The sequence below is a fragment of the Nilaparvata lugens genome, chromosome 5 (genome assembly GCF_014356525.2).
Source record: "Nilaparvata lugens isolate BPH chromosome 5, ASM1435652v1, whole genome shotgun sequence".
Lineage (NCBI taxonomy): Eukaryota > Metazoa > Arthropoda > Insecta > Hemiptera > Delphacidae > Nilaparvata > Nilaparvata lugens.
The window spans coordinates 2,933,066-2,958,806 of NC_052508.1; the positions used below are offsets into that span (position 1 = coordinate 2,933,066).

Below are 25,741 nucleotides of genomic sequence, written 5' to 3' on the forward strand. Positions count from 1 at the left end.
ATTGTAAATTATATCAGTCTAATGAACATATTTTCTGAAAACTCTTCCCAGCTTTAGTTTTGTAGTCAACTCTCAACTCTAAAAGAACAAACGAAAGTAAAGAAATGAAGTTACACTTAATCTGAATAAATGTTTTGTAGAAAATAAAATGTCCAACTCGTTAAGATGTTTTATCTCAAAATTGTATTGTTAATATAGAGATTTATTGGTTGCATAAAACATTTTCAAGAAATCGTTACTTGGTAAGCATTCTTTTCTGTCATAATAATACAGTTGACATAAATCTGAATTATAAATTTGGCATCTATTTTGCTATCAATGACGGACTGCGAGTTAATAAATTCTTGTCAAGTTATTTGTTGATGTAGTAGTTATTTGGAGTTGATCGTCAACTGGACCTGGGAGACCAAACCGTATCAATGATGGATGACTCTCAGCAAACTCCAAATATGTTTCCTCTTAAAGCTCACTACTTCCTATATTATAGTGGTAAGTCATTGAACATAATATTATCCTATTACTCTATGATAAAAGATGTATGGAACTACTATTTAATATATTTTGAGGTTTCTATAGAAGTATTGTGAGAAGAAATAATATTTTACTTCATTGGAACCTTCCAGGTAGAGCCTACTTTTCCTGCCAACATAATTCAAGAATGCTAGGATTCTCTACCAAAGTCATTATTTTTAATTGTATCATTTCATAAGTGACACAATATGAAACATACAACTTATGTTGGCCTATAGCATAACACAATCAACACTCGCAGTAGCATTGAATAGCACAGTTATTAAGCCAAACCACAGAATTACATTATAGGAGTTTTCTCTGGCCAAACCTATTAAACCCAATCAATTCAATAGTCTTCGTGTATTTTGTTGAGCTGAGTGTGTGTAATACAATTGCATTCAGTGTGTTTAACAATTATTGTTTTAGCTGCCTTTTATTGAACTAGGTGTGTTAGTTTTATTGCGAGTGTTATAAAGAGGCTATTATATTGAGAGGGTGGTTTTGAGTTAATTTTCACAAAAATAAAAAATAGCCTAATCTTACAGTGTAGAACATTTTTAATAATTTATTATTTATAAAGTGGTGAAGCCACTGTCATTTTAATATACAGTTTGTGAAGAATAATAAATTTCTGTAACAAATTTCAATAACTCCCTGCCCTGTGGTGCTACGATTACCTTCGCTGTATAAGATATCCATACTAAATAAAACCTGACATTCTTACAGCAACTGATTAATTAGTATCCAACTAAACTAGCTTATGAATTAGTAGGTATCTATCTGCTTTCTCAACTAGTACAGTATATCGTAATTATTCCAGTATCTCAATATTGCCGGTTGAATTGCTCTAGTGGTCTGGAGCGTTACATATACTTCAGCCGTCTACCAGCACCGCCTGATTCGTGGGTTCGAATCCCACCTGTGGCATGGACGTTTAATCATCTCCTAGAATAATCAACGCACTTTCCATTATTACTCACGCACAGGCCAAAATCTTATTCGGGCATCATCCTCAATAAAAAAGTTGTTTTAATAAATCAGTGGTTCTGACAATAACAAGTAATTTTCATTTAAAATTTCAACAAAAATAATACAGTAATAGGCTAAATTATTTGAGTGCAGTACAAATTTAATACAGTTCTGGGTAAGTAGTATTCGTTATAGTTGTGAAAGAACTAAGATTGTACTTTGTAGCGATTGGGACTTTACTAGCAACAAATATCTTTCATACTATACTAAAAGTCTAATATAAAAAATAATTATTATTTGAAGAAAATCCAAATAAGCAATTAAATGAATGAAATTTATCATTAATTTCCATCTAATATACAATATAATCTTTATAATAATTAAATATAGGCAATAAAATGTATAATTAAAAGAGAAACGCTGTCTAGTGTCCGAAAATTATTTCTGAATTACCTTGCAGGTACAGCCGGGATCCTGCTTTTCTTACCAACATATGCAAGACAGCTAGGATTCTCGACCATCCACGTGGGCTCCATTCTGACAGTTCTACCTTTTGTCTCGATGCTATCAAAATTTATTCTGGGAAGCATAGCTGATAGATTCCAATGCCACAAGACGCTGCTAACACTGTGTGTAGTACTGGTTGGTGCAACGCTATATTCGTTGCAATTCATCCCTCCATCTGAGACTCATGTCACTGCAGAGCTTCACTGCAAAAATGGAAGGTTCCATTCGAAGGTATGTTCGCCTGATACGAGGGAGGATAGATGTTTGACCTCAAACATTCAAACAGAAGTGGGAAGCTCTTCGTTGTATTGTTCTGTAAGTATATCTAGGTACGTATTTAAAAGTAGTAACCTCTCTTACTTGCTTTTAGGGAGTGGTCACAGTTTGATAAGGTTGATCAGACTGTCTGTTTTCTTTAGGACTACTTTTAATATAAATCTTAGTACTCTTTTAAATTATTTTTTCCTACAGTTACCTTGAAAAGTGACGATCCCTGTACTGATTACAGAACGCAAAGATTCACTTTTCGCACCTAGGGTCGAAAATGTACGTTTTCCGGCTCGAGATCGCGGTTTTCAAGTTCGAGACGAAGTCGAGAACTTGAAGCGTTTGAGAGCTGGAAAAACATTTTTGCCCGTGTTGCGCACGCTATTTTTTGCCACACCAAAAAAAAACTTTGCAATATATAAGAAATTGGAAAATAAATAAAATTCAAACAGCGTATTTTGATAGTTTGAATCTTGGTTATGACAACTTTCACTGTCAATTAATTTCAATATTACTAATTAATAATTTACAATAGTGACAATATTTTTATACTATTAATATTTCGAATAATTGTTTAAATTTTTATAGCTCGCGCTTTGCGCCTGGTGCAATATCTCATGGATAGATGGATGAATAGAATTTTCATTACTATTTTGAAATAATATGTGATTAAAAAATTAATATAATTGCATATTTCACAGTTTTGTCTCAAAATATATCTAAAAAATTGATTGAAATTTAAATTACGGTAACTAATATAAAAAATAGCTAATAAAAGTTGAAATTCATCGATAAAAAAAAAGTCATTGACCGAGGTTCGAACCTAGATCATGTTTGCAATTCACTGAGCTTTGAGTTCTGATGTATTACGCCTTTACGCTCTCGGCCATTATATATTGTTGATCGTAGAGGCCTGTAAGTCAGGTAACGTATGTAGGCTACTATAATATAGTGTAACTTATAGCGGCAAACTTGAAGCCAGTTTGCCGGCATTTTCACAACAAAATATTGCTCTGAAAATAGTTAAATCATAGAGAAAACATTCGAAGATTCAATCTTGAGTGGGCCTAATGTTTTCTCTATATGGTTTGATATTGAAGAAAAATTATCTAAAAGTTTTAATAATGAATTACGAAAAAATTACTAGGAATTTTTCAGTCAAGGCTGAGTTTCACCAGTAGGCTTACCTTAAACTTCAGATCTCTGCTGTATTTTCCTATTATTATTGTTGATTGTATTGCATTAAGAAGTGGAATTCGATAATAAAAAAGAAACAATTATTACTCTACCTCACTTTTAAATATTGATACAATTATTGTACTTTGATTTCAAATTCGATTCTTCACTTTTAAATACTTGCGATACGTACCTTTCTGACAATGGACAATGCAGCCAACATTATATTGCTGAGGCTATGGAGATAATGGAGATATGGAGAAATTATTACAGTCATCGTATTCTATTGTTTGATATCAAAAACACAATAATAAATATTAAATTATGAATCAGTAATTTATAAATATATTATAGATATGATACCGCGATTCATGATACATAATTATATAGATTATTACAGTCATTATGAGATTAACTCTCTATGATTTTTGTGAGATCGGACACAATCAGCTGTTATTCAAGGTCAATTTACAGCCCTAGGGCCGTAAAGTTTTACCGGCCTGGTCGGAAAACAATCACTTTCGGCCTCCATATGATGCACGTAAACCAGCTCATTACATCCAAGTGTGGCGGGCGAAATAGTATATTTCGCACCTAGGGCCGAAAATGAGATATTTCCGGCCCGAAATCGGTTTTTAAGTCCGAGGCCGTAGGCCGAGATTGAGAGCCGGAAATGCATTTTTGCCCATGGTGCAAACGCTATTTTTCACCACACCAAAAAAAACTTCCCAATATATAAGAAATTAAAAAATAAATAAAATTCAAACAGCCTATTTTGATAGTTTGAATCTTGGTTATGACAACTTTTACTGTCAATTAATTTCAATATTACTAATTAATAATTTACAATAGTGACCATATTTTTATACTATTAATGTTAGGCGCGAGCATTGCACCCGGTGCAATATATCATGGATAGATGGATGAATAGAATTTTCATTACTATTTTGAAATAATGTGATGAAAAAATTAATATAATTGCATATTTCACAGTTTTGTTTCAAGTATATATCTAAAAAATTGATTGAAATTTAAATTACGGTAACTAATATAAAAAATAGGTAATAAAAGTCGAAATTCATCGACAAAAAAAAAAGTCATTGACCGAGATTCGAACCTAGATCATGTTTGTTATTCACTGAGCTTTGAGTTCTGATGTATTATGCCTTTACGCTCTCAGCCATTGCATATTGTTCAACATAGGGGCCTGACTGATAACACTTAGCATACACGTAGGCCTAATACTGTACACTGTAAACTGGTCTTCTAAAAAAGTTTACTTCACTCCTAAAAAGTGTACAACATACTTTGGCTCATGACTTATAATATTAAAATTAATATCATTATCTTTCTCACAATAAAATTTTCACTCTGAATTACCTAAGTCAGGTAACGTATGTAGGCTACTATAATATAGTGTATAGCAGCAAATTTGAAGCCGGTTTGCCGGCATTTTCACAACAAAATATTGCTCTGAAAATAGTTAAATCATAGAGAAAACATTCGAAGATTCAATCTTGAGTGGGCCTAATGTTTTCTCTATATGGTTTAATATTGAAGAAAAATTATCTAAAAGTTTTAATAATGAATTACGAAAAAATTACTAGGAATTTTTCAGTCAAGGCTGAGTTTCACCAGTAGGCTTACCTTAAACTTCAGATCTCTGCTGTATTTTCTTATTATTATTGTTGATTGTATTGCATTAAGAAGTGAAATTAGATAATAAAAAAGAAACAATTATTACTCTACCTCACTTTTAAATATTGATACAATTATTGTACTTTGATTTCAAATTCGATTCTTCACTTTTAAATACCATACTTGCGATACGTACCTTTCTGACAATGGACAATGCAGCCAACATTATATTGTTGAGGCTATGGAGATATCATCGTATTCTATTGTTTGATATCAAAAACACAATAATAAATAATATCAAATTATGAAACAGTATTTTATAAAATATATTATAGACATAATACCACGATTCATGATACATAATTATATAGATTATTACAGTCATTATGAGATTAACTCTCTATGATTTTTGTGAGATCGGACACAATCAGCTGTTATTCAAGGTCAATTTACAGCCCTAGGGCCGTAAAGTTTTACCGGCCTGGTCGGAAAACAATCACTTTCGGCCTCCATATGATGCACGTAAACCAGCTCATTACATCCAAGTGTGGCGAAAAAATTTTTTCTGTACTCCAGATTTGCAACATGGCAACACAAAATAGTTGGTGGGTTATATGGAGGATTAGTGCACGAAAACAAAATTAAGTTGGTAAAAATGACTGTGGTTAGATTTAGATAAGAATCATTTCAATGGCCACCCTACATTTATGTTAAAATCCCAAACTAGAAATCCAAAACAAGAATAATGTTCATCTAAATCATAATTAAATAATCATCATTTACGAATTCTCATCACGAAATAATAAATAATAGTTCTTTTCTATTGATAATTATTATTTTAACTCCAAGAAATGAGAAAAGTAGCAAATATACATTGTGAAATTCGAATTTTGAGGTTAAATGATTACCATTCGATATTCATATAAATAAAAATAATAAAAAACATAACAATACTACAATAAAATATTCTCTGTTGTCTATGTTATTTTTATAAATATTTTTCAGTTTACTTTGATCATTTTTCTTGTTAATTTGAGCATAAGTCTAAATTTCTGAATCGTGTTTCAGTAATTTTTAGCTGGATGAAACAAACTTAGGTACGATTCTTCCCGCTAGGTCACGCGCTTGTCGGTTCAGCCATCTTGCATCTCGGTTCAGCCAACAAGGAGTTGGCGTGTATTTTGAATGTGAAGTTTTTGTTCCATCTGTATTTTTTCTGATTCTTGAATGAATAAAAATGAGAACTCTGGCTGAGAATTTTCAACTTCAATCGGATTATTAATTTTTAAATGAATTAAAGTTGCTATTAATAACAGCATCACACACACACACAAAAAATAATTTGATGGATTTCAGCCATCATTTTATCCATAATCATTCAATCAACCACTTCTCATATTCAATGGTAACTGTAGAAAAAATTAAATGTGAAATATGTGCGCAAAGTTCCTCTGCTGCACTCAAGAAGCCATTCCGCCATCGCCTACGGCTCGGGCATAAACGTTTCTTTCGATGCAGCAAACTGTCACTTTGCGGACTAGTTGCACAAATAACTATTCCACAACATGTTTCGGACATTAATTACATACTCAAGTGATTTGAAATAAATAAAAAAAAAAAATATTTTTTTTTAAATACATTTTTTTTTTATTTATTTCAAATCACTTGAAAATTCCATTAATGTCCAAAACATGTTGTGATAAAATAGTTCAAAAGGGTCTTGAGACTTATATTTTATTTATATTTGATCAGACTGCTATAGTGAGGTCCACGTTAAAATGGCATTGGAGTAAGATAGGAGAACAAAGTTGCCTATCCTCTGTCTTGTCAATGCCTTCTATGGGGGGTAACTGTTACCGGTTTATTCATGTAATATTGACTGTTCATTCTTGTTTAAAATAATCAATTATATGTTATCAAGCAAGAAATTACATTTTCCAATGATTTCATAATCAAGTTTAAATAGTTAGTTAATTATATTTCTACATTGTTAAAAAACGATCTGGCAACAGAGCAAAGCGAGAAAGAGATAGCGCTATCCGCTTTGTTGAATGATAGACAAGGATAGTAATACAATTGCTAATCAAACACTTCCATTATAACGTGGACCTCACTATATAGTAGCCTTATTTTTAATAATTTTCTCTTCAATCTCACCTCTCACCTCAAGTATTCTAATTTTAATTTGAATTTGAATTCACTATGTACGGTGATATGTTTTCTAGGAATGCGCCTATTTAGTCTATCACTTATGAGAAAAACTGTGATGATGTATTTCTTGAAGGTTATATTCATTTAAAATTTAAATTATAATGAATCTGATTCAAGAATACATTTGACTAAATGATGGTAATCATAGCAAAATATTAGCAGTGTGGATTGATTTGTTTTTCACTCAGACAAGTGAAAATCAAAAAATAAATAAAAAAGAGAGCAATATGAAAAAAGAGAGATATGAAAGATGCTGAAGAATTAGCCTTATATTGGAAAAGGAAAGAAGAACTTTGTAAAACTTGTTTTAACATAGAAAATGAGAACAGTTTAATTTTGGGATTAATTTGGGCGTTTCGCTATTCTTTTCCTAAAAAGCTACCTATAAATATGTAATTTTCCATTCCATTAATAACTTATTCCTACGATTTTTTCACAGATCGAGTTTAAAGAGCAATCCGATGTGATAACAGATCTTTGCAGATCACTAAAAAATGAGTCAAAATATTGTGAAAACTTGATAAATAATACATCGACCGTTCATGAGTACAAGCATAAATACGAGTATGATTTCCATAATGTTGCAGATATTAAACCCACAAAACAAGAATCATTCATTTTTATTGATTCACTTTTGGTCACTTCAAATATAACTGAGGTGAGTTATAATAATAACATTACATATAAAAATGGTTCAATAATATTCAATGTATAATCGTACTTGATCATTGTTTTGATTTTGTGCTTTTGTAAAATGAATAAATAAATATATTATATTCAGCAATGACATATCCTATTATATTAAGCGAGCAATATCTGTATATATTTATATGATTATGTGGTTATATGGGTATATATTTATGTTCAACGGATCTCGAAAACGGCTCTAACGATTTTCACGAAATTTGGAATATAGTAGGTTTATTATATAGAAATTCGATTGCACTAGGTCTCATCCCTGGGAAAACTCGCTGAACGACATTAGAAGGATAATTCATCCTTGGCTGAAACAGCTGAGATTTTCGTCTTCTGTGGATAGTAAAAAGTGAGCGAGTAATTCTGTGGAAAATCAAAATATCGCATCCCCAAAATTCATAAGCTGACGTATAGCCAGATAACCAGCTGTAAAATATAAACACGATCATTTTAGAGAATTGTGTTCTGTCACAGCCTACAATAGATAGAAGCCTACTCTATATATATATATATATAGCCTACTATATATATATAGTCTACTATATCTAAAGTAAGCCATGGTTCTGTTCATCATCTTCTTACAAGGATTAGGCTCTATTGGCCTCAAAGACCTTAAAGAGATAGGGATAGAGATAGAGACCCTAAAGAGCATCTTCAAGGTCTTTGATTGGCCTGTACCAGCATCCATTTCTTCCTTGGTCTTCCTATGCCTCGCTTCCCTTCGGGTTTGTACTCCCATGCTAATATTGGGAGCCTATTGGATGGCATTCTGAATATATAATGAGTAGACCAATTTTCCCTATATTTCTTCAGAATATAGGGTTCTGTTTATCAATAAATAAAAATAACGAGCGAAGCTCGGTGCCCCGATATTATATTGTTAATGGTAACAGCGACTTTCAACACTGCCTCTTCCATCACCAGGCAATACAATATAATTATCAGCTTCTACATTTCAAATAAAAAATTAATAATAATTTTGGTGTGCCTAATTTCCAAGTTTTTTCCCATATTTTGTCCAAGCTTTCTAAAAATGAATTTATTCATCAGAGACAAAAACACATATCATAAAATGATTGGAAATGAAAAACAGGCTTATAGTTTAATTTCATGGTAGTTATAATTTAGTTGATTATATTACAATTGAATTGTAATAAATTGATATCGATTGATTTAAATATTAACTTAGAGTAGGCTATTAGTAAAACTAAAGAAATGTGATTGAGATAGAGATTGATAGTGTACAAAAGCTAGCTTCAATTATTTCACATTTATAATAAATTATTTTTATTGATTGTTTTACTATTTTTCCAACATTCCAATAAGCTCCTTATTTATTTCTCTTACCTAATTTGAATTTCTTTTTATTTCATGCAAAAATAAAATCTTTCCAAACCCGCTTTTAAAATGTGATAAACTTAATTAAACCTACTATTTCTTCTCAGGTGGACCAATGTTTATTATTTGAAATTGACAAAGTTAAAGGTAAATCGTTGAATAGCACATGGCAAGAACCATTGTGTGAAGGTTTGCATGACACAAAATGCTACCTATTTTGCAACAGTAGCATACTGATGAGCACTGGAGAAATTCATGAGGCTGGTGCCTTTAATGTAAATAAACAGTATTGGATGTTATTATTCTTACTAATAACCAGTTATGTGGGAGTAGGAGGTGTCCCTTGTCTTGCAGACACTATCTGCTATTCTTTGTTGGGTAAGTATAAATACAAAAATTATAAAACAAAACTAACAGTGTTTAGAAGACAGCTCATTTATATAAGTACAAGATTCATAAATGAATTTTGAGCCTTTTGATCTGGAAGCAAAAATTAATTACAAAATACTAAAAAATTGGATAATAGAAAACTATTTATTTTCAATTGAAAGCATTATCTAATTTTTTAAAAACATATTTTAAAGCGTGGATTATTTTTCTCTCTATTATTGTATAAAACTAGGAAACAACCAATGTAACAAATTTATTCAAGCATAACTAACTGATTGCAACTCTCACCAGCGGGCAAGGCTTAATTCCTTTTGCTGGTGATGCCAAATTACCATTGAAAAAAAAGTTCTAAATTAAAACTTTAGATTCTGGCATTAAGATGCTGAGTGGCCAGTTTATGGCACTGTCTATGAATGATCCTTTTAGCTGCTAGAATCCTAGAAAATAAGGTTTTACGATACTTTGTTAGATACTCCTAAAATGAATAGCTTATTTACAATTTTATAAAAGAATTTTTTTTGTAAAAAAATACAATTTTACATGATAATTGATATATTCAACAGTGAAAAATTAAAGTTTTCTGAATATTTGCTAATAATGACATCAGTCATGTACACAGGGGCGATCCAATTATCTCTGAGTAGTTTGAAGAAAATTTAAACGATTCCGCTCCTAGTGAGAGACTAATGAGCTAATCTATTTCAGCTGGAATTGATAAGAAAATTGTCTGTGAAGGTGACCCATGGTTCACTCTTCTATATTGGTGGGGGACTAAATTTGATTTAATTATTTTCCACACATTCATAATATGATGAAAGATACTCTATCAGAGATGAATTCAAATATTCTAATTAATTCCACACCAAATTATTAAAATACTTAAGATTATGTCGTTCAAATGTTTTTTCAACTGCTACTATATAATGTTCTTGAAGATTTCACCAAAAGGCTATTAGGCTGCACCGAGTAAGTCACAGCAAGTAATTCTTTTTAACCCTGATCACGACTGAACAAAGGGCTGATAAACGATTGAATTTGATATTTCTGGGTACAATCAAACATTAATACATTTTGTATTAATCATTTTTGTTTGCTGATTGCTTTTAATAATAATGTAATAATTAATTTCTAATCTTTCAATCACTGACAAACTATGTTTCTAATAAGTTAGTACTATGCTAATTAGTTCTTTTTAGTATCCGAAAATTGCAAAACTTTTTATTAAAACCACGATGTTTCCATTCTAGGAAGCTCCAGATCCGAATTTGGCAAACTGAGATTGTGGGGTTCGTTTGGCTGGGGAATAATGGCTGTTCTAAGCGGCGCACTGGTGGACCATTTCAGTGAAGAACAAACCAAAAAAGATTATTCACCAATTTTTTATGCGATAATTTTCTTCTTCGTGTACGATTTATTGATGATCTCACACATACAGGTAGATAATAATTATTTGTTTGAATGAAGACCAATAAATGAATAGTGTAATTGATAATCAAAACTATTTACTACTCACTTGCTTTTGGAGTGAAAGATTTGAACGAATGAATGCCTGTTTTTTCTTTCCTTTATCTATTTTTTAAATGTTTCATTCGTTTGAAATAATGCAAAATATTCAACATAGTTGTAAAAAGTACTATATTAAGCAACTTAGTAGTCTACATAGGCCTATTGAGAATATGTCAGTTCTGTATTTTAAAACTGATTAATTTCCGCTCTATGTTCAATTGTTAGTGGATTTTACGGTACATAAAAATTAATATGAACATTATTTTTTGAAGGTTAGGAGCCGTATTCAACATTGGAAAATTTACTTACCAATTCAATTTTAAGCTATTTGCTGTCTACTTTTTGAGAATAGCCTTGTTATTCCAGTTAAATTTAATATCATTACATTTTTGTCAAAATATTTCAAATTTATTTCAATTTTCTGTCCATGTGATGTTTCCGGTTATTCATCAATATATTTTGTCTTTTTTAGAAAGTCAAAACAGTAAAATCATCGAGAATGATGATGGATTTTGGAAAAGTTATAACAAATCTGAGAGTGATAACTTTTATTCTTTGGGTTTCATCGCTTGGATTCTTTATGAGCATTGCCAATAGTTTCCTATTCTGGTAAGTGCTCATATCGATCTCATATTCAGAAATTTAAAATAGTTTCCATTAACTTTACGGTACTTATTTTCTACAGAAGCAACGCTAATATTTTCTTTTATTCTAGACTATCAGAAGTAGATAGTGAAAATTTAATGAAATGTACATTTATTTATGAAGTATAGAAATAATTGAATTTATAAATAAAAATTTTGCTATTTTACATCAATCTCTTCCATTATGTACATTGAAATTATAATTATTTCTCATGTTAATGCTCTATGTCTACGCAATCCTACTAGTGCAATCCTACAAGACAATGTATGTAATAATTATTTTTTCGTCTGCAGACAATATACATCGAGCTGAAAGCGCTGTTGCAAACGTTCACCATTTTCAATTTCAAATGGTAAGTAGGTGTTATTATTTGTAATATTCACATTATTTTTTATTTTTTCACTAATAACCATTTATTACACTCATGCATCAATTATTAACCCGTCTCTTTTCGTTTCCAAGCAATTAAAATAATTATAGGTAACCTCACTTTTTCACATTATTTGGGGTTACTTTGGACCGGTCTAAAGTTACCCCATTATCTGATAGTTGGAATACTAATATGTAATTTATCCTAATTTGAATATTTATAATTGTTAACTCTTATTTTTTATTATCCCTATTCTCTTAGTGCAATCTATAGTTAACATATATATTGAAATAAAACACCTTATAAACCTTTAAATATATCTAAACCAACCCTTTTTACTAAAAGTACTGTAGACAGTATAAGAACCTTATTAACTATCAAACTATGCACATTACAGTTACCATAACATAAAAGCTTCTAATTTTTTAAATTTTATTTTCAGAGAAATGCCTCGAAACTATAAAACTCCTCCTGGGACAAGGCAGTATGGGACCAAGTCGGCATACACCGTCCAGATGTTGGAGGCCGCGATCGAAGAGATTAAGAGTGGAAGAATAGGACAGCGCGAAGCTTCCAGGAAATACAACATCCCACGACAAACACTAATCAATAAATTAAATAATAAGCACACCAAGACACCAGGTAAACCAGTAGTATTTAGTAAAGAGGAGGAAGACTGCTTCGTTGATCACATTATCCACATAAGTAAAATGGGCATTCCAATTGGATTGTATGACTTGAGACTGATAATTAAGGGGTACCTTGACTCAATAAATAAGAAAGTGCAGTGTTTCCAAAATAATGTTCCAGGCTACGAGTGGGGGAAAAGTTTTCTTAATAGACATAAGATTGCAATAAAAGAATGCTTTGCAAGAAACATATCACAAAAACGTGCTGCAGTTAATGAAGCTATAATAAACAATTTCTTTGACAACTTCGAAAAGGAGATTGAAAATGTGCCAGAATCCAACATTTTCAATATGGACGAGACTGGTTTCCATGACAATCCTGCATCAAAAAAATTATTATTTCCAAGATCTTTGCGTCACCCTGAAAAGGTATTAAATCAGACAAAAACATGCTATACAGGTGTATTCTGTGGGAGTGCAAGTGGGGAACTTCTCCCTCCTTATTTCATTATGAAAGGGAAACATAAGTGGGGTGATTGGCTTCTGAATGCTTCACCAGGAGCAAGAATGAATATCACTGACAGTGGGTGGATGGAGCAGGAAGTTATGGAGGATTGGCTGAAAATATGTATTTACCATGGCTACGGAAGAATAACATAGTTGGAAAAAAATTCTAATTTGTGATAACTTGTCAGCTCATATTAGTATTAAGTCTTTGAAAATGTGCACAGAGAATGATATCTCATTTCTGACTTTCCCTGCAAATGCAACACATTTGTTACAACCGTTGGACCTCAGTTTTTTTGGGTCCCTGAAATCTCAATGGAGAATTGTTTTATCGGAATGGAGAAATACTCCAGATGGCAAGAAAAAAGTGGCTTTGCCTAAGAGCACTTTTGTTGCCTTAGTTAGGGAAACTCTCAATTTAGGCAGCCACAATGTACAAGACATTGTGAAAAAAGGTTTTGAGAAAGGTGGTCTTTGCCCAGTGAACCGGAACAAAGTAATTGACAGTCTCCCTCTTTATGCCAGAGATGAAACAAATATAGTGGATAATGTAAGTGATGAATTCCAAAAGTATCTGGAAAGCATCAGGGAAAAGATTTAGGGATAAAGAGAGTGGAAAAAATTAAAATTCCCTCAGAGCCAGGAAAAAGTATCTCTGCAGAAGAGGTTGAACATTATTATAAAGAAAAAGAAAAAGAAAAGGATCAAAAGAAAAAACAGAAAGAAGAAAGAATCAAGAAAGCAGAGCAGAAGAGAAATGAATGTGTGGCACGAGCAAGATTTGGTCCTAGAACCAGAGGAGGACTTCGACGACACAGCCAGGGTACAATGAGACGTTTATTGGAAAATCAAGATATAAATTGTGAAGAAGATACCAGCCCAACTATTCAAGATCCCAATCTACCATCTACTTCTGTGTTTCCAAAAGCAGTTGAATTGAATAAAGAGGAAAGTTTATCTATTGCAGTATTGGAAACGGACATTCTTGTTGATGACTTTGTAGTTGTTAAATATAATGACAGATTGTTCCCAGGAAAAGTAAAAGAAATTAATTTAATGGTCGATACTTCTAATACATACAAAGTAAGCTGTATGTCAAAAAAAGGTAATTATTGGGTTTGGCCAGATAGAAATGATGAACTATGCTATGAAAGAGAAGACGTGGTTAAAAAAATTGACTCTGATTTTATTAAATTAATAATAAAAGGGGAATGTTTGAAATAAAGAGAGACTATTGTATTCAGAGGAGGAATTTGAACTGTACTGAGTTAAGCTGTAGACCTATTATGGGGGAAAAATACCATTGTACTGATATAAAAACTTCACAGTGACTTACCTTTATATATTTTGCCATGTAAACTTTTACTAAATGTCTTTTTTTATAAATTAAAATTCATTCATTATTTAAAAAGTAGTGTTTTTCATTTAGAAAACCATTTGGTCTATTTTGTTTGTTCATAAAATTATCAATTAGAATGCTACATAAATGTTTTATACTCACATATGAAAAGTATATATACAAATTCATATTGTACATATGCTCAATTTACTATTTTTTTATAAATTTATCCTTTACATTTAGAATAAAAACTATAGTAGGAAGTGGAAGACTCATTATTTCTCTTCATATTCAAGTTATCAATAGTTATGCCAGTAAAATGTGAATTAATTTAGCAGTGATTTAAATATAAAATCCATGCCTTGGTACAAAGTAACCCCAAATGCAAGTATAACTTTGTACCACCACTTTGAGTGAAATTAATAGAGTAATATTGCTCTATTGTAATTAAAAGTGGCTTTAATGGGTAGATATCATATTTTGCTTCCAGAAACATTACAATAAAAGTAATTAATGATTAATTGGTTCTTATTATGTTGTAAAAATTTGGAAAAGTGGTACAAAGTTACCCCAATTGACTGTAATAATTCTAACTTTAGGTAAGACTGATAAATTCATTGTGAACAATCATAATTCGCTGAGTGAGAGTGGGATGTCAAATCGCAAAATAACAATTTTCCAGTTACATTTTGTAAAAATCAAGATCATGAATAAAAATTGTAATGATAACAGAAAATTATAATTTTTGCATTACGATACTTTAGTAAGAGTGGCGTCTGGTAGTAGATTGAAGGCTTCATGTGAACAATAATAATCGTACAGACTTTGTCAAACTATTCACTGTTAATTTTTTCTGATTTGTTGCAAAATATGACTGAAAAAATGTTCCCACAATCCGTGAAAACCGTGTGGTCTAACTTCTTTAGTTTCATATGGTAACTTTAATAAATTTTTGTATTACAAAAATAAAAATGTTTGTTTTTAAATTAGAACGATTGAAAATATGATGCTGTCCTTTGTATTCACTCATAGTTTTAATTATGATGTGCTTCTAGATTTACATATCAATTTAACGTGCTACTTATTTATAATGGATTAGCATATAATTCTCTACTTCCATTGGATTAGGTAATTTATTCTATGATGCCATATTGAACAAATACTACTGGTTTTTATCTTGATTAAAAAGATAATACAATTAATTGAACGAGCGAAGTGAGGTCTAAGATTCAAGTGGACGGTTTAGCATTTCTCTTAATGTTTAAATGTTTGTATGTTGCGAATTTACGGCGAAACACGGTAATAGATTTTCATGAAATTTGACAGGTGTGTTCCTTTTTTAATTGCGCGTCGACGTATATACAAGGTTTTTTTAGAAATTTTGCATTTCAAGGATAATATAAAAGGATAAAGGAGCCTCCTTCATACGCCAATATTACAGTATTATTACAGAATTATTATTCATCATAAATCAGCTGACAAGTGATTACACAGATGTGTGGAGAAGCCAGTCTATTGCTGTATTTCCATAAGGTCTAAAGTTTCAATCAGGATGAGAATACTGCGTGAGGTCTACTGTTCACAGAACTACTTGTATATATATAAAGTAATTATTATCATTGTCAATCACCAAGAAAAATAAAAACAGTTACTGTATGCTATTGTAGTAAGGATAAACAACTTTGTTTCATCTGTCTTATGATAAATAGATTTGGACTATTAAGCATAATTTTATTACTTTTATCCATTGTATATTCTTAATGGTATTCTTTCACGATTGCCTAGGTATAATCGTGGAACGATTTGGAATAAAAAGCATAATGTGGTTGGTGTTATTCATAATTGGGCTGATGCACCTGCTATTCTCACTGATAGACAGTCCATGGTGGTTGGTACCAGTTGGTGTTCTGCCAGGCTTTCTCTTCAGCACTTATTACAGTGCAATGACGTCATATGCAAGCAGTGTATCTACTCCTGGTACTGCCGCATGTGTGCAAGCTCTTATTTCGTCCGCTTACGACGGATTGGGTATGTACATTTTTGAACGAGCGTTAGCGAGTTCTCACTAGGTATTGACTTTCTGAAAGCCAAAGTCGTTGTCTGTCTGTTTGTATGTTCTACAATAACTTTAGAAAGAATTGAACAATCAGTTTCAAATTTTGAACACGTGTTCTTCGATCCCAGAACATGCTCTTCTTTCGTTGGATAACGAAATTGACTCACTCCTTCGTCTTTTTCCAGGATGCAACAGATAACATTGAAAGTGCATAAGAAAAAAATTGTTTTGATTAATCATTCAGTCAGCTGAAGAATTCATTTCATGTAATTTCAACAGTTTTCCCAATGTACCTAGAATACAAAATATAAAAAATGTATTCTAGGTACCTTTGATTTTCCATTCATTCATAACGTCAGCTGAGGCTATTTGGAGGCTATCACACATTCATAGTATAAAACTTATACATCAACAAACTGATACGGTTGAGATATCAATGTGCGGTTCTCGCCATTCATTTTCTCTTGGAACTCTGTATTAAAATCATGTATTACATTACCACCTTCTCATTAAAAAAAAGAGTTTGGATTCATTATGAGGGGAAAGAATGTTGAAGCGACAGAGTAATTTTTGAAGGGTATTTTTACATTTCAAATAGGATCCCTAATGAAACCTCCAGTCAAAGTATACTTGTGAAAGAAATATTTAGCTGTTTTCATAATTTGCAACAACTCTGTATAATTAAAAGTAGCGGGTTTCAAAAATTACAATACAACAGTAAGTTCTTGAGCGAGCTCTCCAACCCAGGGGTAACTATTCTTTAATTAATCTATCTAATCTATAATTTCATTTTTTCATTTTCATTTCATTTTTTTATCCCACTGACCACCTATGAAAGGGGTATAAGGATTTGTCAATTATAATCTAAGTCGTCAATCTTTGCATTCTATAATGCAAAAAGAATTCCTCACTGGAATAAGGACAAACCTGCAACAACTCCTCCCTCACCTTATTTCTGAACTTTTCACCTGTAAGAGCTTTTATGCGTGTTGGCAATGAATTATAAAGCCGAATTCCTGCACTCTTTACCCCCCTCTCATACATACCAGTTCGATGAATGTCGTCTCTGAGGTTTTGTCTATATCTGGTATTGTATGAGTGGAACAACTCTCCTGTATTGAACCCATCTTTATTCCTATCAATAAAACAAAGAGCCTCTAAAATGTATACACCTGGTAGTGGGAGAATCTTTAACTCTGAAATAATCTCTACAACTTGCTCTAATAGATTCACTCACCATCACTCTAACTGCCCACTTTTGAATCCTAAATATATGTATTGCATGAGTTGAATTGCCCCAAAATATAACACCGTATGAAAGAAGAGAATGGAACACAGCAAAATAAACACTTCTAAGCGTTCAGAGTCCAGCACTACTCCAAGTACCTTTGCCTCATTTGTTGAATCTATGTTTCCATCTCTCGTATCCAATACTGCTTCCCGAGCCGTCTTGAATGGAATCTGCATAGTCTTATTGTAATTTAGTACCAACATATTTGAGGCCAGCCATTCTTCTAGTTTCTGAAGAGCTCTTCTACTTTCAGATTCCATATCATGCTGACTGTTACTTTTCAATAAAATACTTACATCATCAGCGTATAAAACACAGTGTGCTGGCTCAAGGTGTGATGGCAAGTCATTAATATATAGAAGGAAAAGCAGAGGACCAAGGACTGATCCCTGAGGGACCCCACTCCTCGCCTGTAACCATTCCGACTGATACACAAAAGAGTGAGACTGTATTTCCACCCGCTGATGTCTCTCATCAAAGTATGATACAAACCACTTGAGAACCTTGCCTTCAAAACCATATAATTTCATCTTTTTCAATAAAATTTCAATGTTTACAAAATCGAAAGCTTTGGAAAGATCGGCAATCAGGCCACATACCCTGGATCCTCCATCCACAGAATTCAGCACTTCATTTATAAAAGAAAAAAGTGCATCACCTGTAGAAGTGCCGGGCCTGAATCCAAACTGTTTAGGGGACAGCAGTTTTAACTTGTTCAAGTACTTTCTTAATCTGTGGAGCACTACGTATTCGAATATCTTTAGAAATACAGGTGGATTGGCAATCGGTCTGTGATTTTCAGAAAGCTTGTGGTTACCTTTCTTATAAATGGGGACTACCTTAGAATATTTCAACTTTAACGGTACACAACCGGCTTTCATTGATTCATTAAAGATATAAGTCAGAGGTTCAATTATATGTCGGCTGTTTGCTTTACTAGATAGTTTGAAATATTGTAGTGGTCATAGGATTTTTTATTTTTTAATGATTTAATTATCTTTCTGAGTTCTGTTCTACTTATTGGATCAAATTCTTTCAAGTGGAAAGAATTATCTTATTTATATTTAAATTTATTATTTAAAATAAATTTTAGTTCCATTATAAACGATAAGTTATAATATTATAATATACTTACTTACAATTTTCACCAATTCCAATCCACTTTTCCAGAAGCTGCCAGTTAACTGATATTGTAAAAAATATTGGATTATTCATTACAAAAGTATTCTCTTTTCTATTCACAACTATTGCTATTTATAATAATTATTGATTTTTTCTTCCTACTTGCAAACAACTCTGGTAGTATTTTGTTTTCTAGGTGCCTCCTCTGGAAATTTCGTAGCAGGATTGCTGTTCTATTACATTGATCGCAAAACGGTGTTCCTATCCTATGCTCTGTCGGCACTATTTTTGTCTTTCCTCTTCATGTGCTTCAATCATATTACAAATGATGATAAAAATGAAAAGTCTGTGAAAGACAATACTTGTAACTCATGAAACAATTAAAATGTATTTTCAATTAAATACGTAGTAATCAAATTTATTCACCTCAAGCTGAGTGATTCGCCCAATATAATAAAATTTCAGTTTCTAACATACGGCAATCCAATTATATATATTGTGGTGTCCTATTTTAAATGCCTCACGTTGCGAGCCAAATTGTGTGGAGCTCTTCTTGGGGGAATTACTATCGCCTCCAAGGTTAGGTCGACACACGTATAATGAATCTTGCACTGAGTCACCAGTATTGAGGTTAGAAATTTTGAAAATGCGTGCGTGGACGCTAAGTGAACACGTGTTCTTCGATCCCAGAACATGCTCTTCTTTCGTTGGATAACGAAATTGACTCACTCCTTCGTCTTTTTCCAGGATGCAACAGATAACATTGAAAGTGCATAAGAAAAAAATTGTTTTGATTAATCATTCAGTCAGCTGAAGAATTCATTTCATGTAATTTCAACAGTTTTCCCAATGTACCTAGAATACAAAATATAAAAAATGTATTCTAGGTACCTTTGATTTTCCATTCATTCATAACGTCAGCTGAGGCTATTTGGAGGCTATCACACATTCATAGTATAAAACTTATACATCAACAAACTGATACGGGTTGAGATATCAATGTGCGGTTCTCGCCATTCATTTTCTCTTGGAACTCTGTATTAAAATCATGTATTACATTACCACCTTCTCATTAAAAAAAAAGAGTTTGGATTCATTATGAGGGGAAAGAATGTTGAAGCGACAGAGTAATTTTTGAAGGGTATTTTTACATTTCAAATAGGATCCCTAATGAAACCTCCAGTCAAAGTATACTTGTGAAAGAAATATTTAGCTGTTTTCATAATTTGCAACAACTCTGTATAATTAAAAGTAGCGGGTTTCAAAAATTACAATACAACAGTAAGTTCTTGAGCGAGCTCTCCAACCCAGGGGTAACTATTCTTTAATTAATCTATCTAATCTATAATTTCATTTTTTCATTTTCATTTCATTTTTTCATCCCACTGACCACCTATGAAAGGGGTATAAGGATTTGTCAATTATAATCTAAGTCGTCAATCTTTGCATTCTATAATGCAAAAAGAATTCCTCACTGGAATAAGGACAAACCTGCAACAACTCCTCCCTCACCTTAATTCTGAACTTTTCACCTGTAAGAGCTTTTATGCGTGTTGGCAATGAATTATAAAGCCGAATTCCTGCACTCTTTACCCCCCTCTCATACATACCAGTTCGATGAATGTCGTCTCTGAGGTTTTGTCTATATCTGGTATTGTATGAGTGGAACAACTCTCCTGTATTGAACCCATCTTTATTCCTATCAATAAAACAAAGAGCCTCTAAAATGTATACACCTGGTAGTGGGAGAATCTTTAACTCTGAAATAATCTCTACAACTTGCTCTAATAGATTCACCCACCATCACTCTAACTGCCCACTTTTGAATCCTAAATATATGTATTGCATGAGTTGAATTGCCCCAAAATATAACACCGTATGAAAGAAGAGAATGGAACACAGCAAAATAAACACTTCTAAGCGTTCAGAGTCCAGCACTACTCCAAGTACCTTTGCCTCATTTGTTGAATCTATGTTTCCATCTCTCGTATCCAATACTGCTTCCCGAGCCGTCTTGAATGGAATCTGCATAGTCTTATTGTAATTTAGTACCAACATATTTGAGGCCAGCCATTCTTCTAGTTTCTGAAGAGCTCTTCTACTTTCAGATTCCATATCATGCTGACTGTTACTTTTCAATAAAATACTTACATCATCAGCGTATAAAACACAGTGTGCTGGCTCAAGGTGTGATGGCAAGTCATTAATATATAGAAGGAAAAGCAGAGGACCAAGGACTGATCCCTGAGGGACCCCACTCCTCGCCTGTAACCATTCCGACTGATACACAAAAGAGTGAGACTGTATTTCCACCCGCTGATGTCTCTCATCAAAGTATGATACAAACCACTTGAGAACCTTGCCTTCAAAACCATATAATTTCATCTTTTTCAATAAAATTTCAATGTTTACAAAATCGAAAGCTTTGGAAAGATCGGCAATCAGGCCACATACCCTGGATCCTCCATCCACAGAATTCAGCACTTCATTTATAAAAGAAAAAAGTGCATCACCTGTAGAAGTGCCGGGCCTGAATCCAAACTGTTTAGGGGACAGCAGTTTTAACTTGTTCAAGTACTTTCTTAATCTGTGGAGCACTACGTATTCGAATATCTTTAGAAATACAGGTGGATTGGCAATCGGTCTGTGATTTTCAGGAAGCTTGTGGTTACCTTTCTTATAAATGGGGACTACCTTAGAATATTTCAACTTTAACGGTACACAACCGGCTTTCATTGATTCATTAAAGATATAAGTCAGAGGTTCAATTATATGTTCGGCTGTTTGCTTTACTAGATAGTTTGAAATATTGTAGTGGTCATAGGATTTTTTATTTTTTAATGATTTAATTATCTTTCTGAGTTCTGTTCTACTTATTGGATCAAATTCTTTCAAGTGGAAAGAATTATCTTATTTATATTTAAATTTATTATTTATAAATAAATTTTAGTTCCATTATAAACGATAAGTTATAATATTATAATATACTTACTTACAATTTTCACCAATTCCAATCCACTTTTCCAGAAGCTGCCAGTTAACTGATATTGTAAAAAATATTGGATTATTCATTACAAAAGTATTCTCTTTTCTATTCACAACTATTGCTATTTATAATAATTATTGATTTTTTCTTCCTACTTGCAAACAACTCTGGTAGTATTTTGTTTTCTAGGTGCCTCCTCTGGAAATTTCGTAGCAGGATTGCTGTTCTATTACATTGATCGCAAAACGGTGTTCCTATCCTATGCTCTGTCGGCACTATTTTTGTCTTTCCTCTTCATGTGCATCAATCATATTACAAATGATGATAAAAATGAAAAGTCTGTGAAAGACAATACTTGTAACTCATGAAACAATTAAAATGTATTTTCAATTAAATACGTAGTAATCAAATTTATTCACCTCAAGCTGAGTGGTTCGCCCAATATAATAAAATTTCAGTTTCTAACATACGGCAATCCAATTATATATATTGTGGTGTCCTATTTTAAATGCCTCACGTTGCGAGCCAAAATTGTGTGGAGCTCTTCTTGGGGGAATTACTATCGCCTCCAAGGTTAGGTCGACACACGTATAATGAATCTTGCACTGAGTCACCAGTATTGAGGTTAGAAATTTTGAAAATGCGTGCGTGGACGCTAAGTGAACACCAGACTGATTGAGTCACTACAAGATTCGATACAATCGTCTGAATCGCGGGAGGCATAAACACTCGCTCACCCTTGATTCTTCTTATGACAGATTGTATAATGATAAAAAATTTGTAAAAGCAGTGTAGCGGTTGCCAAACACTGAATACGGATATCTTAGAACTATTACCTGTGATGAAACAGCATACAAAATCATACAGGTCGAGCAAAAATCCCGATGTAGATAATTTACGGGACTGCGTCTCTAATAAGTTCCGAAGGATTAAAATAGGGTACTAAGGACCAGAGATCATTCGGAATATATTTCGAGAACAGAGTCTTGTCGGGCTTTATGCTCTATTGTAGGAAATTATATGATCTCCAGCTGCATCTGCTATACAGTCGACGAATTCGCTCCCAAGCCGAAGTTGGTAACAGATAAAAGCTGATATATGAGCAGATAAGGACAGAAAATAGGTAATCTCGATCTGACCCCACACACTACATCCACTTAGATCTGTTCCAATATCCAGGTTGATTCAATTATTTCAATGATCGTACTTGATCGGTTCTTGATAATATAGAATGTGTCAGACACAATAATTGACAGGCTTAAGAAGTAATCGAACTCAGAAGACGAATTGACAAAATTGAAATATAATATAATAAAATATATGGTTTGACAGTGCAGATTTAGAGCTTGGATTACAGAATGAGAATAGTTTAACATTAACAAAATGATTAGAAGTTTGCTTGTGCTCGCATGATACCATGCATGATTCAACAGAATTTTATAATGGATAAATTTAATTTTTTTTGAAAAAATAGTGAAAACAAATTATAAAAGATTTTAACAATTACTCGGGTCGTGGTTCTGGCAGCGGAGAATAGTTAATCAACTACAAGTTCTTATAAATTCTATACCAGATAAAATCTAGGATCTTAATAATTATAAGCGCTTGTCGGCGTGGCCATTACTTTAACGAAGAAAAATTTTATATTTTCTGCACTGTATTTTCTTTCGAAGCGTAGATTGGGGCCCCAAAAATATAAAACTCACGTGAATCCTCTGGGCGGTCGTGGTTCCTTTAGATCAAATTTGGTATGATCGGTGGCCGGTCCAGGCTTCGGTCTTAGCACGTGTGGAATTTTAATTAAATATCTCCTTCACCAAATAAATTAGGGGATAATTAAATTTGAATTTCTAGAATTATCGATTGATGAAATAAATTTATAAAATACGAATAAAATAGCCTAAAATATTGGCTCACAGATAAAATATACAAAAATCGAACAAAATTTCACTAATAGGTCTTTGGTAACTTTCAACAAGGTCTTAGCGGTGAGGATTTTAAAAGGGAAGTGACTTGTCTTCTTCTAAGCCTTTGGCTAGAACCTTTATCTGAGAATCTCTGTGTAATTAATTTGCATGAAAATTTGCCATTGGTAGAATAATTATGACGTAGGTATGACGTCAGTGGCAAGCAGCAAAATATAATTCCTCTGATTACAATAATAATTTAATTTGTATAATTTTTTAAATTGCTTAATTCTTTAGATACGGTTCCTCTATACAGTGCACATGCACTAGCATAATGGTCGCCAAACTTATGAGCCCGTGAGCTAGAATAGCATTCATAAATCTTCTAGTGAGCTACCAAGAAATATTAGACTGTAGAAAGTACAGTCCGCGAAATGAATTTTTCACAGTTTTATTGTATAGAGATACATTTCTAGTGTTGAAATCTACTTAGCTCATAGCAAAAAGTATAACAAAAGTTGAAATGTACATTTCAATGAGAGCAGTGGAACTCTTTTTGGTCATCCAGTATTTTTTTGATGTTTGGAGTGTACGTTGTAGCCGCCATTCTGATGCAGTTGTCCAAATGTTCATCAGTCAGTCCTATATCGATTTTTTATAAATTTCATACTTGAAAAGATGCTTCATACACGTAGGTAGAGCTAAACATAGCTTTCAACCTCAATGAAACTTGAATAATATTTAAATATTTTTCATTGGGGACTTGAGGACAAATATTGATTGCCAACCAAAGCATTTCTGTGAGCTACCAAAAACTACCCCACGAGCTACCGGTACCTCGCGATCGACTGCTTGGCAACCACTGCACTAGCATATATGATAAGGCAAGTTTGTTGTCTGATAACAGATTAACATATGATGCTTTCAAACGATCATCCCTTTTGGTGCCATTTCTATGTTTGTAATAATAGTTTGTAACTATTCGTGCTAACTATTCGTTTGGCAGATCTTTCATTCTATAAGGGTAATTACAATTTTTCTAGTTAATTCTCTCCTTTCATGAGATTTACTCAGAAGATTCATCACAATATATATATATATATATATATATATATATATATATATATATATATATATATATAATTTTTATATTCTATAAGCACAAATAAAAATACTCATAATCAATAAATTTGAAAACAAATTTTTGTACATAATAAGTTTTTGCATTTATTTGTAGTTAATCTTTATTCTTAAATACTAGTAAAAATCAGCTTTTTGTTGATTTTTTAAGGAGAACTGCTTTTATGAATAAACTTCATTGACTATAAGCTATTTAATTCAACTTCTAATAAATATTGAAGTTTATTATTGTCCGTAATATACTTTTAATTTACTACAATAAGTTGCACTACGATAGTCGTATTAATAAGAAGAAAACAAACTACCTACTATAAAATATTTGTCTATCTATGACTTACCCATGATCTCATTCACCTCGATAATCCAGGCGCTGAAAGCTGTATTCAAGTAACCAAATGCGATAATTTTCATCGCAAGTCACTCAAAACTTCAGATTATCATGAAAATGATTCACAACTCAGTTTCTTTCATTCTCATACAGTAATTATGAGAGAAACTCAAACTTGAACAGGATTGAGTAGAAAATAAATTTAAAACA

The 25,741-nt window shown here is 32.3% G+C and overlaps 3 protein-coding genes across 5 annotated transcripts; all 3 read left to right on the plus strand.

Annotated features, from left to right (window-relative positions):
* The first annotated feature begins 3 nt into the window (after positions 1 to 3).
* On the plus strand, positions 4 to 11,846 carry LOC111064531. Its single transcript, XM_039429707.1, has 6 exons — positions 4 to 489; positions 1,943 to 2,304; positions 7,721 to 7,939; positions 9,423 to 9,693; positions 10,953 to 11,140; positions 11,684 to 11,846. The coding sequence occupies exons 1-6, from the start codon at positions 420 to 422 to the stop codon at positions 11,822 to 11,824; spliced, it is 1,251 nt and encodes a 416-aa protein (XP_039285641.1). The 5' UTR covers positions 4 to 419; the 3' UTR covers positions 11,825 to 11,846.
* A 289-nt stretch (positions 11,847 to 12,135) lies between these two features.
* On the plus strand, positions 12,136 to 15,280 carry LOC120351697. The gene is made up of 2 exons (XM_039429708.1): positions 12,136 to 12,208; positions 12,669 to 15,280. Exon 2 carries the CDS (start codon positions 12,673 to 12,675, stop codon positions 13,513 to 13,515), a length of 843 nt encoding a protein of 280 aa, XP_039285642.1. The 5' UTR covers positions 12,136 to 12,208; positions 12,669 to 12,672; the 3' UTR covers positions 13,516 to 15,280.
* Positions 15,281 to 16,352: 1,072 nt separating this feature from the next.
* Positions 16,353 to 22,551, plus strand: LOC120351698 (major facilitator superfamily domain-containing protein 6-like). 3 transcript variants are annotated; one of them, XM_039429710.1, is made up of 2 exons: positions 16,353 to 16,729; positions 22,346 to 22,551. In XM_039429710.1, the coding sequence occupies exons 1-2, from the start codon at positions 16,462 to 16,464 to the stop codon at positions 22,522 to 22,524; spliced, it is 447 nt and encodes a 148-aa protein (XP_039285644.1). In that variant the 5' UTR covers positions 16,353 to 16,461; the 3' UTR covers positions 22,525 to 22,551. The 3 variants fall into 3 exon arrangements, 2 of the variants coding, with proteins under 2 accessions (XP_039285644.1, XP_039285643.1); XM_039429709.1 differs by lacking the exon at positions 22,346 to 22,551 and adding an exon at positions 19,367 to 19,572 and having other exon boundaries at positions 16,401 to 16,729; XR_005571476.1 differs by lacking the exon at positions 16,353 to 16,729 and adding an exon at positions 21,168 to 21,504.
* Positions 22,552 to 25,741: the final 3,190 nt, after the last annotated feature.

Bases quoted from the DNA above. Each gene is read 5' to 3' on its own strand.
- LOC120351697 (XM_039429708.1), top strand. From the start codon at position 12,673: ATGCCTCGAAACTATAAAACTCCTCCTGGGACAAGGCAGTATGGGACC.
- LOC120351698 (XM_039429710.1), top strand. From the start codon at position 16,462: ATGGTATTCTTTCACGATTGCCTAGGTATAATCGTGGAACGATTTGGA. The intron at 16,730-22,345 runs GTATGTACATTT...TTTGTTTTCTAG, and splicing joins GTCCGCTTACGACGGATTGG to GTGCCTCCTCTGGAAATTTC.
- LOC111064531 (XM_039429707.1), top strand. From the start codon at position 420: ATGATGGATGACTCTCAGCAAACTCCAAATATGTTTCCTCTTAAAGCT. The intron at 9,694-10,952 runs GTAAGTATAAAT...TTTCCATTCTAG, and splicing joins TATCTGCTATTCTTTGTTGG to GAAGCTCCAGATCCGAATTT. The intron at 11,141-11,683 runs GTAGATAATAAT...TGTCTTTTTTAG, and splicing joins TGATGATCTCACACATACAG to AAAGTCAAAACAGTAAAATC.